Here is a 15,948-nt window from a genome sequence, read left to right on the forward strand (position 1 = left end):
TCAGGTGACTTAGCACTGGCAGTGGTACATGGAGAAAACCAAACCCTCACTTGTCGCCAACTTTGTTATATGAAGAACACACTCAATTTATGGAACTTAGTACTTTGTAGAGCATACATAAGATAAAATGTACAGTTTGTGTGTAGCATTAAGCCATTGACAGGACATTAATAATACAGGTTACTGAATAGGCCAAACAGTCCTTTGTGGTCACGTAAATAATACTGTTTCTTTAGTGGCTAACCAATGTGCCCCAGGGGGCCAGCTCAGGTGGCTTCTAAGCAGCCTGTGAACTGCACAGACAGATTATCTCTGAACTTGTGTGTGTCATGAGTGAAGGTGCATCATATTCAATAACAAGTGTGAATTTAAGATAGACTGTGAAATTTAAGACCACAATACTGGATCTAAATGAATTTCTATATAGAACGTGCATCTGTATCTGGGATACAGCTATCGGTTTTTTCCCAACACTTTGTTTGAAGAGTTAGACAGCAACTGATTAGGGTAAGAGCAGCAGAAGCAGTGGCTTCTTTTGAGAAGGTGTTTTATCTCCTAGTACACTCATGCAAATACAAAGTAATATAGAAGCAGTTTTCATTGTTTGACCAGGTTAGTACTAATCATTGATGTATATGGAACAGGACAGATATATCTGAGTGGTGATAAAACAAATATGGAACTTTATTTCACATTTTGGAACTTTGTTTCACATTTTCACACATAGAAGGAATGCCTCCATCTGAACTGTGGACCTTGCCGTTGGTGGGGATGCTGGCATGCCTCAGCAATATAGATACCCGTACCGTAGGTGCAATCAAAATGAAGGGGTATCTGTTGATAGGCCAGATAAACATGTTGTTTCTGAAGAGGGGCAGCAGCCTTTACAGTAGTTACAGGGGCAACAGTCTAGATCATTGATTGATCTGGCATTCTAACATTAATCAAAAGAGCCTTGCTGTGATGGTATTGCAACTGGCTGAAAGCAAGGTGAAACTACAGTCATAATTTTTACCGAGGGCATGCAGCTTTACTGCATGGTTAAAGGATGATGGCATTCTCTTGGGTAAAATATTCCGGAGATAAAGTAGTCCCCCATTTGGATCTCCGAGGAGGAACTACTCAGGAGGACGTCGTTATCAGGAGAAATAAAACTGACGTTGTATGGATCAGAGTATGGAACGACAGAGCCCTTATTTGGGCAGGTAAGTTAGAAAATTTAAAAAGGGAAATGGATAGGTTAAAGTTAGATATAGTGGGAGTTAGTGAAGTTTGGTGACAGGATGAACAAGATTTCTGGTCAGGTGAATACAGGATTATAAATACAAAATGAAATAGGGGTAAAGCAGGAGCCATTTTAATAATGAATAAAACAATAGGAGTGTAGGTAATCTACTACAAACAGCATAGTGAATGTGTTATTGTAGACATGAAGCCTGCACCTACCATGGTAGTGCAAGTTTATATGCCGACTGGCTCCACAGATGACAAAGAGATTGAAGAAATGTATGATGAGATAAAAGACAGTGAATGGAGATGAAAATTTAATAGTCATGAGGAAGTGGAATTTGATAGTAGAAAAAGGAAGAGAAGGAAATGTAGTAGGTGAGTATGGAATGGCAGTAAGGAATGAAAGAGGATGCTGCCTGGTAGAATTTTTCACAGAGCGTAACTCTGTGCAGCTGGTCCCAGCGGAGGTTCGAGTCCTCCCTCGGGCATGGGTGTGTGTGATTGTCCTTAGGATAATTTAGGTTAAGTAGTGTGTAAGCTTAGGGACTGATGACCATAGCAGTTATGTCCCATAAGATTTCACACACATTTGAACATTTTTTGTAACTTAATCATAGCTCACATGTGGTTCAAGAATCATGACAGAGGGTTATATATGTGGAAGAGGCTGGAGACACCAGAAGCTATTAGATTGATTATATAATGGTAAGACAGATTTAGGAACCAGGTTTTAAACTGTAAGACATTTCCAGGGGCATATGTGGACTCTGACAAACAACCTATTGGTTATGAACTGTCGATTAAAACTGAAGAAACTGGATAAACTGAAAGAATTAGAGGTCATAGAAAGTTTCATAGAGAGCATTAGGGAACAATAGACAGGAACAGGGGAAGAAGTACAGTACAAGAAGAATGGGTGGCTTTGAGAGATGAAATAGTGAAAGCAGTACAGGATCAAGTAAGTAAATAGACGATGGCTAGCAGAAATCATTGGATAACAGAAAAGACATTACATTTAATTGATGAAAGGGGAAAATATAAAAATGCAGTAAATGAAGCAGGTAAAAAGGAATACAAACGTCTCAAAAATGAGATTGATAGGAAGTGTAATATGGTTAAGCAGGGATGGCTAGAGGACAAATGTAAGGGTGTAGAGACATATTCACTAGGGGTAAGATAGATACTGCCTACAGGAAAATTAATGGGACCTTTGGAAAAAGGAGAACCACTTGTACAAATATCAAGAGCTCGGATGGAAAACCAGTTCTAGGCCAAGAAGAGAAACTTATACAATGGCGATGTACATGAGGTAATATTATGGAAATGGAAGAGGATGAAGATGAAGATGAAATGAGAGATATGATACTCTGTGAAGAATTTGACAGAGCACTGAAAGGCCTAGGTTGGAACAAGGGCCCAGGAGTAGACAACATTCCATTAGAAATACTTATAACCTTGGGAGAGCCAATACTGACAAAGCTCTACCATCTGAAGCAAGATGTATGAGATGGGCAAAATACCCTCAGACTTCAAGAAGAATATATAGTTATTCCAATCCCAAAGAAAAGAGGTGTTGACAGGTGTGAAAATTACCAAACTATCAGTTTAATATGTCATGGCTGCAAAATACCAATATGGATTCTTTACAGACGAATGGAAAAACTGGTAGAAGCTGACCTTGGGGAAGATCAGTTTGAATTCCATAGAAATGTTGGGAACACGTGAGGCAATACTGACCCTTAGACTTCTCTTATAAGAAAGATTAACCCACCAGCAGGCGCGTCAACTTTCATGACGTCACCAGTCGTGATGTATCTCGTGGATACATGCGACGATTTTTGTGGTTTTTTGTTTGTTTACAGGTTCTTTTTCTTTTGTTTTTGTTTTAAATTGCAGTTACCTTTATTGTTACAGATTTTACAAATACGGAAATGAACATCAGGCTCATTACACTTTCAAATTATCAGAAATATTTGACATTTTGTAATGGAGAAGTACATGAAATTCTTTTAAAAATTGATTTTACTATAGATAAAAATAAATTATTGAACTAATCAAAGCATGTCTGTTTTTACTGATTGTCCTCTACAGAAAGACATTGTTCACAAATTATTTTTGCGTGCTTTTGCAAACAAAGATGTGTACCGCATCTTTCACATGTATACTTGCTGAGACAAGTCTTTTTTGTCTCCCTGTAGCATGACTGGCACCTTTTTCTTTTTGTGTTTTGTGATTCCAAGGATTTTTCAGCATTTTCTTGCTCTTTTCCTTTAGGTTTGTACTTTACTAGCATTGACCTTATATCATCAGGTAGAGTCATAATAAGAGCTCTTCTTATGAGATGATCTTGCAGTAGGGTCAGAGCCAAAGTTTTGAGGTACTCGCGCCGATTTGAGTATTTATTCTTGTTGCCCAAGAAAATTACTCTTGAGTTGATGCCTGCAATGTTCAACAGGTTGAAAAAAATCACCATAGGCCATCTTCTTGGTGACCTAGCTACATTGTAGGTTGCACAGAGTTCGTCAACTACATCAAATGGTTCAAATGGCTCTGAGCACTATGCTACTTAACTTCTGAGGTAATCAGTCACCTAGAAGTTAGAACTAATTAAACCTAACTAACCTAAGGACATCACACACATCCTGCCCGAGGCAGGATTCGAACCTGTGACCATAGCAGTCGCTTGGCTCCAGACTGTAGCGCCTAGAACCGCACGGCCACTCAGGCCGGCTAACTACATCAACTCCAGATTTGGTGTCAGTATAGTGTAGAATAATTGCTGTTTTTTTCTCTAAACCTTCCAAAACCTCACTTGACGATACATGCATACTCGAAAGGAGAAGTACAGTTTTCCCTTTTTTCAAGACATATGACACAAGGATTTCATTCTTGCTGTAGCCAAATATGCTATCATATTGCTGTCTACTTTTTGGTACTACGAAATTCGATGGCAGTTCCTTCTTGTTTTTTCTAATTGTGCCTACAAACGTCAGTCTCCTTTTATGCAGTTCTCTTACTAACTCCAAACTAGTGAACCAGTTATCTGCTGTAATGTTTCTACCCGTCCCATATAGTGGTTCGGCAAGTCTCAGATCTACTTCTTTGGCGGAGGTGTTATTCTGAAAGGGTTCTGGTTGTAATCCACAATATATTTCCATGTTGTAAGTATAATAAAGCTTGGCAACACATAGGCAGAAAATTTTGGTGCCATATTTAGATGGTTTGGATGGTATGAACTGGCGAAATCCACACCGGCCTCGAATTGCTGGTAGCTGCTCATCAACTGTGACGTTCTGACCAAGGGAGTAATGTGTCTTGCAGTTATTCAAACACATAGTGAACATTTCCCTCATGGCTGCTAATTTGTCTGTCTTGCGCCGTTCTTGTCTTGTGGCTCCATCGTCAAAACGAACACATCTTATTAGGAACAGGAAATGTTTTTCGGTCATTCTAAAAATATTCAGACCAAGGTCAATTGCTGTCCAGAGGTCGTGAACATTCTGTCGCCCACCACGGAACACACCAGCAAGGTATAACAAGCCAAAAAAGGCTTTTATTACGATTGCGTCTGTGTCCTTGCAGTCATTCTCGCAAGCAAAGTTTCCTTTCAGATCAGCTATATGCCTGTTAGTGTTGACCACAATTAGATCTAGGATATCATTACTGATGAATAGGCTCCAGCAGTCAATTTCAGTTACCATTTTCTTTGCGTCTCCAGCTACCCCAGGCAGTTTGGTTAGTATATTATGAGGCCGTGTCTGTGTTGCTTTCCAAGGCACTTTCCTCCATTTAGTTCCATCCTTACCTAGAATAAAAAAATAAGTACATTACACCATTATTAGATATTGTTATTATTACATCTGAAAGCATATTTATTGTCTTTTCTACTCACCAAAATAGTAATGTTCATAAGTTTCCTGTGCTTCATTATTTTCCTCTTCATCAAATTCATGATCTGTGTCTGAGTCTACAGATCGCGTTTCGAGTATATCGTGGGTTTCTGAATCAGTTTCTGCAAGATCATCTTCATCTTCAATGGATACGTCGTCGTCGAGAAGAAGGCGATGTACTTCTTCCAAATCCTTAGGATTTTCTAGATCATATTGTTTACTCATTTTGAAAGAGAGTACACGTAGCTACAATGAAACGTTGCTTCATTTATAAGACAACAACGCAACTGCCGATTTGCGTACGCTGCAAACAATGCAACAGCTGCAGTCATTAGTGATGACAAAGCATTACCCAACTAGGCGCGCTGTATCTGAGAGATACGGGCAGTACACGTTCCCACACCTGACTCATTTATGACCTTGTCAGTATCGGGATAAGACTGAAATTCCTGTGAAGCAATAAGAAAGGTATGACACAATATGTCGTGGGCCAGCAAAGAGTTACCACTGTTCATTGCGGTAATATTAGAGAAAAAGTAGGTCATGTATCTCACAGATACATGCGCGACTGTCAGAGGGTCAAGGAAAGCATTTGTAGACTTAGAGAAAGCTTTTGACAATGTTGACTGGAATGCTCTCTTTCAAATACTGAAGATGGCAGGAGTGAATTACAGGGAGCAAAAGGCTATTTACAATTTGTACAGAAACCAGATGGCAGTTATAAAAGTTAAGGGCAAGAAGGGGAAGCAGTGGTTGGGAAGGGAGTGAGACAGGCTTGTGGCCTCTCCCCAATGTTATTAAATCTGTATATTTAGCAAGCAGTAAAGGAAACAAAAGAAAAATGTGGAGTTGGAAATAAGATCCATGGAGAAAAAATAAAAACTTTGAGGTTTGCCGATGACATTGTAATTCAGTCAGAGACAGCAAAGGAGCTGGAAGAGCAGTTGAACAGAATGGACAGTGTCTTGAAAGGAGGCTATAACATGATGAACATCAACAAAAGCAAAATGAGGATTATGGAATGCAGTCAAATTAAATCAGGTGATGCTGAGGGAATTAGATCAGGAAGTGAGACACTTAAAGTAGTAAGTGAGTTGTGCTATTTGGGGAGCAAAATGACTGATGATGGTCAATATAGAGAGGATATAAAATGTAGACTGGCTATGGCAAGGAAAGTGTTTCTGAAGAGAGAGATTTGTTAGCTTTGAGTATAGATTTAAGTGTCAGGAATTCTTTCCTGAATGTATTTGAATGGAGTATAGCTATGTATGGAAGTGAAACATGGGCAATAAATAGTTTAGACAAGAAGAGAATAGAAACTTTCAAAATGTGGTGCTACAGAAGAATGCTGAAAATTGCATGGGTAAATCACGTAACTAATGAGGAGCTACTCAACAGAATAGGGGAGAAAAGGAACTTGTGGCACAACTTTATTAGAAGAAGGGATTGGTTGGTAGGACACATTCTGAGGCATCAAGCGATCACCAATTTAGTATTGCAGGGCAGCATGGAGGGTAAAAGTCATAGACGGAGTCCAAGAGATGAATACACTAGGCAGATTCAGAATGATGTAGGTTGCAGTAGTTACTTGGAGATGAAGCAGCTTGCACAGAACAGAGTAGCATGGAGAACTTCATCAATCCAGTCTCTAGACTTAAGACCACAACAACAACAGAAGGAACATTAGTATTTCTCTATTTTTGTAAATGTATTGCGTTCCTGTTTCACGTGTTCTCGATCCCTGGATCTATAGAACAAAAAGAACAGGGTGACCATTATTGAATTTTGTGGAAAAAAGGTAAGTTAATTACACAGTATGGTGCATACACACTTTATTCAATGTGCAAGTGTCACTACAGATATTCAGATTTATGTTATGAAGTGTTAAGTATGCTTTCCATCATTGGCAATGATGTGGTGCAGATGAATAGCAAAATTCTGCATGATCTGCTGAAGTGTTGGAACACCACTGCTGTCAATGACCAACTGAATGGCTGTTTTCAGCTCAACAATGGTTTTGGGGTTATTGCTGTTCACCATGTCTTTAGTATAGCCCCAGAAAAAGGAGTTGCATGTGTTCAGATCTGGAGTATATTGCAGCCAATCAAGGCCCATGCCAGTGGCCTCTGGGTACCCCAGAGCTTGAATGTGGTCCCCAAAGTGCTCCTCCAGGGCATCACTCTCTCTTGTACATCAGTGGAATCGAATTCCACTGTGCATGAAAAACATCTTGTCGAAATCAGGGTCACCTTTGATAATGGGGATAAAATCATTTTCCAAAACCTTCATGTACCATTTGGTAGCCATCATGCCATCAGTGAATATTGCACTGATTAGTCTTTATTCCGTGATTGGACACTGCCCACAACACAGTCACCTGTTGAGGGTGAAGACTTCTCAATCATGAAATGCAGATTCTCAGTCCCCCAAACCCATCCAAATGAAAGTGGGCTTCACCACTAAACCAAACCGGATTCACATCAAAGTCCTGTTTGTCAATTCTGTGGACGATAGTGTTGGTAAAACTCAACATCTGTTCCATGGTCCTGGGGCATAATGGATGATGGGTTCGAATTTTGTTTGCTAGGAGATGCAGATATTGAACAACATTTTGTTGCAGTCCTCCTATTTGAATGACTGACATTGCAAACACTATCGTCATGAACACTACCTGTTCTCTCAAACTTGCAAATCAAATTCTTGATCATTGATACAGTTGGACTAGTTGTATTGAGCTTGAACTCAGCTGCAAACTTCCTCTGAGCGGCAGTTGGGTTGTTATTGCTCACATAGTAGGCCTTCACAAGTGCTATACCCTCAGGAATGCTGTACCATGACATTTTCATGTGCAAATGGCTGACTACAACAAGGTACATTCGCATGTCCATACTAAGTCCCATTGTGCCCCGTGGCCAACTCTGCAGTTTGAATGTCCTAATGCAAACTGTTTAGAAGTTATGACAATTTCATTTCATATAGTTTAATAACTGTCACCCTGAAAATCTAAAATATGTAATGTGCCAATAGAAATATAGAATATAGAAATGCTAACTGCCATTGTGACTTGCAGGCATGAATGCCTCCAAGCATCACCACTGCTCCCACATGTGCACAGTCACTCCTCAAGGTGCCAAGTGCTTACGTGCCGACAGGCAGATTGCAGGTGAGAATATCTGCTGTAAGAATGAGGTAAGGTTTCTGCAGTGAACTCTCCCCAAACATAGTAGTCAACAATAGTGTCAAGCAGTCAGAGATGATACATGTGTTTGACAGCACTTTGGTAATAAATACAGTGCTGGTGTAATACATCAGAGATCAAGACCTACAGGTCCAGTATGTAGGCTGTCTCATATTTACAGTATTAGGTTCTACCAGATAATTCTCAGGATGATAGGTATCAGTAGCACAATCATGCTAGTTAGGTTTTATCCCATTCCAAAAAATATGTATTGCACTGTGCAAGAAGTGCTTTTAATTACTTTTCTTTCAAGGCTTTGATCACAATAGTACGACAGAAATGACATAACCACATACATGTTGCATATAACCTACACACACACCTACACACACATATTAATTTTTAATATGGAGTAAATGAAAATAGTTTTTTTCCTTGGGCATGTACAAATATTAGTCACTTGATGTTACATGACTTGGTCCTGCTTTTGTACTGTTCATATCTGCAAGATCTTGGTGAAGAGATGTCATCCACTTTGCATCAAGAGTCATAACCATCGTAACACTTATCTACAGTTGGTTTTGCTGATGGAGTGTAAATTTCATTTTTGTCTTCACAAGTTGTTCAGATTTCATGATTGAAGGTAAACACATGTCCCCTCTGCTGGAAAAAAAAAACAAAAAAGTAACTGGCATTCCAGAGCCATGTCTAGCAACAACTATTATAGTTAATATGCAGTCAAGCCATGAGTTCCAACTACACATATTTTGCTCTTGCGGTATACCAATAGCTGTTTACCTTGAAGTTCAGTAATAATACTCAAAACAATGTCTTCATCTTGGAAGTTGAATTTAATTTGATTCTGCTGTTTGAAGTACGAAATCTCTTTCTCAGTGTTGTGTAAATCCTTCTTTTTGAGGAGGTGTATTCTTTTCATTCCTGCTGTCACTGATGCAGTCTGTACATCTTGGAGAACTTGTCCCACAGGAACACCCTCTGATAACTACCCAGGATTAAAAAACACATTTAGTTATTTATTTAACACAAGATATGTAAATCTGATTCTCTGCTGAATGATTTCATAGATGCAAAAAGTTTCATTTCTCTTACCTGCCAAGGCTGCTCTCTCATATGTTGTGAGAAATGTCCTTTGAGTGTCTGCACTGTGTCCCACATGATTGGGAAACAGTTTCACCATGCATTTGCCAGTTATTACTTGCATGGTTGATGGACAAGCACTGACTGTTTTGTTAATTCTTATGCTTTTAAGGAACAGAACCCTTGTTCCCATGTAGCTGAATTCAAAGGAGCAGAGGCAGTGATATTTGACAAACCCTTCTTTGAGCTGTTGTTCTGAAAATTCCAACACATAATGAACATAATTCTTCTGTTTGTATGACGTCTTCCATTCTTCAAACGCTGAAAAAGTGTGATACAGGGGTTATATTGGTAAGGAATTTTGCATTTAGATTTGACATGGAAACAACTAAAATAAAATACTCATCAAACAAATACAGAATATTATTAACCTGCGTTGTTGCCAAATTCTCTTTCTTCACAATGAAAATGAAATTCAGAGTTATCTGTCATGTGTTTCCTCAATGTATTGCAAGACACAAAAGACAGAAAACACATGGGCATTTAATGTGATGTTTTATAATATTTTCACGTACTTCTATGACGTTTCATAATATTTCCGTCTACTTCTACTGTTCATCCTGAAGGAAATGTCAAAGTGTTAAGAACTAATGTTCTTAAATCTCACAGAAAAAGTAAAAAGTAGTATATGTATTACAATATGTGACACAAAGGCAGTAATTTCAAAGTTAATGCATGTGAAATTCCTGTGGTTGCAGATTGATAACAAAATCAAACAAAGTTAGTGTAGTAAGATACTTGTCTAAAAACTTCTACTACATGCTATACACTTTGCATTAAAATGTAGTGATTTTGAGTATCATGAGCAGTTGACAGTCGTGTGCTCACGACCAAAGCACGGTGTGCAATGTGCTGATTGTCGTATTGGCACATGAGGGCTCTCTGTTAATTTGTCTTCTGGTTCCCAATGTGGGTGGATTTTCTGTTATGACAATTTCATTCGACATGACAAGTTTCAGATTCATAGGTATATGAGGGTTGTCAGCATTTTGTGATCGCTGTTCTTCCTGTGTATGTGGCCAGGATTGTTTCTGGAGTTGGAATTGTAGTTTCTGTGGTGCTGTGGATGGTGCATTGCTTGTTTTATTTACTGGATTTGGAATTATTTCTGCCTCCGTTCAGTGTGTTGGCACTGTATTTGTGGCACTGGTTAATAGTTCACGGTTCTTATAACTAGATGAGTGATTATAGGATGATGAAGCTTTGTGAAAGTGTTAGCAACATCATTGTAGAAGAGAAATAGTGAATAAGCCATTGAAAGAACCCCATTTTAATTTCCACATGAAAGAGTAGCACTTGTTAATAGCACACACAGTCCACCTTCCAGGTTACAAATGTTGCTCTATGTGATGACCATCTACATCCATGACAGCCTGGAACCCCACTAGACATTGCTTTATTGTTGCCTGAAACAACGGTGGGCCATGGAATGTGAGGGCACATGTAGGCTACATCCCCCACTACACTCATCATCAGTCTCCAGTGTGTGTCAGGATGTTCTTGAAGAGACCTCACAGCCAGAAATCACAGGGATTCAAATGTGGTGATCTTGGTGGTCGAGCAGCTCCCAAATTGCCAGTTAATTCAGGCTTCTGAATCACATTTTTCAATACTGGTGTGAACAGAAGACCTCTGTGTATTTCTTTAATGTGCTACTGGCAATGAGCAGCTGCAGTGTTGCTGTTTTGATAAAACATCTTTACTAGTAAAGCCCTGCTCACCTTGTCCGGATGCACATTCATGTCTGCAACTAATCACCTCATACAGTGGCGGCAATTGTCATTTGTGATGTTGACTCAAGCAGAGGAGGCTGTGCTGTGATGAGTGATTTGTCAGTGATGATGATTCTCTCCTGCTCACGGCCGTTGTAAACTGCCACTAATGGGAGTCAGCCACACTGTTCAGTCACTATGATACATGTCTGTCATGCATTTGAGTCACACGGTTGAATTGTCTGGCAAGTGATTGGGCTGCACGGCAGAAACTCTGTGGCAACAGCAGTCTCTGTGGTTTTGGGAGGCAGTTACAGAATGGATTCCCCACATCATCGAAGTTGACAAAAGTACTGGTTTCATCCTATTTTATCTACTAAAAGCACAACACTTAACACAATTCATAAAAAAACTGAGGAAATGAGGCAGCCGATGCAGCAGCAAAGGATGCAGTCTCTCTTCCTCGGCCTGCTGTTGGCATGGTTTCCTTTGCCGATTACAGAGCATTTTAATTTATCGTGTTGCTCTTTTATGACACTCACATTGGTCTGCACTTCCTGATAATAAATTACTGGACATAAAACCTCTTCCCTTTGCTTGGACCTCTTCCCCCTGGCCTCTTTGTTGGGAGAGGAGGTAATTTTAATTAGACTCCATATTGGACACGATCTTTTTAGCAGCTGACATCTTTTAAGTGGTGATCCTCCCCAGCTTTGTCCCCACTGCTCTCAGTTGTCAATGGCGTGACACCTTTTACTTTAGTGCCCCTATCTTAATCTGCTACATGCCTGTTTACAGCTGTCACCTGATATACCTTCCCTTTTAGTAGATGATACACACTCAGCTGATCGCGCCCTTGAGTTTACGTGTTTTTGGAATGACATTCGTCATTTGAAGCTCTTTTTGGGGAAAACAACCCCCCTTCAATAGGAATTTTATAAGATTTCCTTCCGTTTCTAGTTTTCGTGAATTTAGCTCCCATTGCTGCTGATTTAAATTTTGGTTTTTTTAATCTTCACTCCGGAATCTTTCACATGGAGATTCTGGAGTGAAGATTAAAGAAACCAAAATTTAAATCAGCAGCAATGAGAGCTAATTTCAATGACAAAATTAAAAATGGAAGGAAATCTTAAAAATTTTCTATTGAAGGGAGGGGGTGGGTTGTAGTTCCCCCCCCCCAAAAAAAAATAAATAAATAAATAAATAAAGAACAACCCCCCTACAATAGGAATTTTTTAAGATTTCCTTCCGTTTTTAGTTTTCTCATTGAACTTTGCTCCCATTGCTGCTGATTTAAAATTTTTTGGTTTGTTTAATCCACACTCCAGAAGGATTGGTTTGTGGGAGAAGACTGAGAGGAAGAAGGAGATACAAGATGATAGATGACACAAGAGGAGAGGAAATTATGCAGACCTGAAGAGGATGGCAGAAGACTGGACAGCCTGAGGACTACCATGTGAAAACCTGCTTTTAGGCAGAACACTGATGATGATTAATCTCCACTAATCCACAGAATGGGGGCTTATGACTGTAGCAGTTTTGTGTCCTAAAACCACAAAAAAAAACAGCCACAAAACATTACTGCCCTCAGTCTCGATGCAGGAGGCATACCTGCTGTCACCCTGGTCACTTGTAGTTAATTGGTGTGTACAGGGTGTTCAGAAATTCCTGTACAAACTTACAGGACCTGTAGAGGGAGTAGGTACACAATATTTAGAATAGGAGCCTGTCGTGAAACATATTGTTTCTGTTCTAAGATAGCTTGAGTGGAAGGAGGTGTAGTACATCTTAATTGAAACTGGTCTTGCAAATTTGACCTTCCTACAAACATGTTGGGGCAGGTCTTGAAATCTGTGACCGCATGTCCATCAGGAATTGCGGTTCCAGCATGGTGGTGCAGCAGTTCACTTAAGAGATGCAGTTTACACACACACACACACACACACACACACACACACACACACACACACACACACACACACACTCACAGATGATATGGTACAGTGAAAGACTGATAGGCCGAGGTGGTCAAACAGTGTGCCTGCCACAATTGCCAGATTTAATTCCTGTGGATTATTTCATGTGGCATCGTGTGCAAAGTCTCTGACTCCAGTAGGGATGGAGCAAGATCTGAAGATCTGCTGGCACAAGTTCTGATTGTTGCACTAGAAATTGAAGAGACATCAGTGGGGTGGAGTGTACGTGCTCCAGGTACAATGTCTGTGAAGCTAGTGGTCCCCATGTTGAAGCCTCTGTTGTAATGCTTCAGTACTGTTCTGTAAGTGCAATATGCTGGGTTTCTCTTCGTTTTGGTATAATGTAAGCACATATAGTTAAAGTGTTAATACAAACGTGCGTGAGTGATTAATAGATGTTTCCTTTTGAATTGTTGTCTAATAATTATACTGCATTGCACCTAATTAAATTCTTCTAGTAGAAGTGGAAGGGTTAAACATATGAATTGAAACTATAGTAGGACTGAAACAGAAAATTTCCAGGCATGGATTCCTATTAAAATAATATGTACTCAATCCCCTCCAAAAGTACTTAAAGTTTGTAGTGGGAATTTTGAACACCTACTCTTTCACAGTTCACTGTCCTTTGCAGACTTCATGTTCATTGCTCTTATATTAAATATTCTGACCTTCTGTTCATACTAGAGTACAGACTTCATACAAAGAAACATTTCTGATCTTGTTAGTGAATCTACTTCACAGCAATTAAAAAAGTGTTGCTTACAAGAAATCAAAATACTGAAGTTAATTGTATGATAAATGAAGACATTTACATTTGTGAAAAGAGTATTGAATAGAAAACAATACCGTGTCAGTGTCACTGTTCTGGTGTTAATTTTAAAGGAAACTGTTTCTTCTACAATACATGCCTACTGAATAAGAAAGAACACTCGGATTCCATATTCTCTGTACAGCTTCGAAAAGAAAAATTAATTTTTGGTGAAATATATGGAGGATGGTGGTGTGGCTTGATGGCTCATTAGGTGCAGGCCCAGAGCCAAATGTCTGGGGTTATCAGTCTCAGCTGCATGGTGTAGCCATGCAGTCTGAGGTGTCTTGTCACAGCTTTCGCAGCTCCTCCTGTTGGAGGTTCGAGTCCTCCCTCATGGATGGGTGTGTGTGTTGTTCTTAGCATAAGTTAGTTTAATTTAGATTAAGTAGCGTCTAAGCACTGGCCGCTGTGGCAGAGGGGTTCTAGGCTCTTCAGTCTGGAACTGCGCAACTGCTACGGTCACAGGTTTGAATCCTGCTTCAGGCATGGATGTGCGTGATGTCCTTAGGTTAGTTAGGTTTAAGTAGTTCTAAGTTCTAGGGGACTGATGACCTCAGATGTTAAGTCCTATAGTACTCAGAGCCATTTTTTAGTGTGTAATCCTAGCGACCTAAGCAGTTTGCTCCCATAGTCCTTACCACAAATTTCCAATCTTTATCAGTCCCATGTCACCTGAAAAATTTATATTTGTTGCCTATTTTGTCTTTAGCAGAGATTTATTAATGGGGGAAATGTCATTTTGCTCCGTGATATGGAGTTTATATTTGGGTCACAGACCATTTTCAGAAGTGTAAATTGATACAGTTCATAATTTACAGGTCTGAGTCTACCGGAAGACCAGGCATCAGACCTCATGATGGGTAACATCTACTTTGCCGATGGTGAGGAGAGCTACATAGGAGTCTGCACAAAAAGTAGAACAGAATGCACTGGGCTCATGAACACAGCAGAATAGCTCTCCTGTCACAGAATGGATAATGTTTGAAATGCTCCTCTCGGCATGTCACGTTACAGCCAGGATGATACACAGGTATCTCCTCAGTGAATGTGAGGCTACTACTAGATGTTTAGCACTCAACCTCCCTAATAAGGGACATGACCCCCTCTTTTAATTGCCTATCCTGAAGGGTAAAAAATTACTCGAATTCATACTGTTTTCATGCAGCTTTGCATGCAGTCTGTGCTATCCAAGCATTTTCATCTCTGTGTACACTACATTCATACTTAACTGTATTTGAGCCTTGGTCTCCCTCTGATTGTTACCCCGTACACTTCTTTCCAGTACCAAGCTACTTTGATGCCTCAGTATGCGGCCTTCCATGTAATCACTTTAGTCAATTGACCATACATTTTTCTCTCAAATTATTCATCATCTACAGTAATTAAGATCTACCCATATAACCTTGAACCATATTCTGTAGCACTTATTTGATAAGCGGTAGAGTGTAGAATAATAAACAAAAACAATTGCCCATGGTCCCGAAGTTGTGCATCGAGTGGTGTAAGGTGACAGAAAAATATCTATTGATAGTTGTTGCCACGGCAACTAATGTGTCGACATATTGTGATGATACTTACAATAGCCTCAAAATAACAATGCAGTGATAGGTCACAAATAAAGCATCTAATGTGCATAGCACTTCCAAACAAATAGCACTGCATTTTGTACGAACATCTGTAGATATTAAGAGAAAAAAATTTTGGCTTATCTCTTGTTTGGAGACAGTGCTCTTCCAGTTTAGTTTCTGCTGATATTTTAATAAAATTAATAGAAAATTGCACCACACCAGGCTTTCATCACATAGGCTACAGTAAGTTTTGATGAAAAAATGTCTGGAAGTAGTGGCACATGGGTTGAAACTAAAAGTATTTACTAATGATTTGTAGTTACTTCACAGATGACTAATTGCAACAGTGGTAACAAAAAGAAAATGAATTTCTGCACAAAGTAAGAAGAAAATATTTCAGTTCAGCTCATTACATGTAATGAATT

General features: G+C 39.4%; 1 protein-coding gene across 1 annotated transcript in view; it reads right to left on the reverse strand.

Moving 5' to 3' along the window:
• The window catches only part of LOC126233923 (trichohyalin-like), a 109,424-nt gene extending 99,950 nt beyond the window's left edge, over window positions 1-9,474 (reverse strand). Inside the window, exons 1-3 of the mRNA XM_049942894.1 lie at window positions 9,409-9,474; window positions 9,097-9,301; window positions 5,123-5,323 (exon numbers count right to left, since the gene is read on the reverse strand). Of these exons, the coding sequence (XP_049798851.1) occupies window positions 5,123-5,323; window positions 9,097-9,301; window positions 9,409-9,474 (472 nt within the window). The remainder of the gene's footprint in view (window positions 1-5,122; window positions 5,324-9,096; window positions 9,302-9,408) is intronic.
• Window positions 9,475-15,948: the final 6,474 nt, after the last annotated feature.

This window comes from Schistocerca nitens, chromosome 1 (genome assembly GCF_023898315.1).
Source record: "Schistocerca nitens isolate TAMUIC-IGC-003100 chromosome 1, iqSchNite1.1, whole genome shotgun sequence".
NCBI lineage: Eukaryota > Metazoa > Arthropoda > Insecta > Orthoptera > Acrididae > Schistocerca > Schistocerca nitens.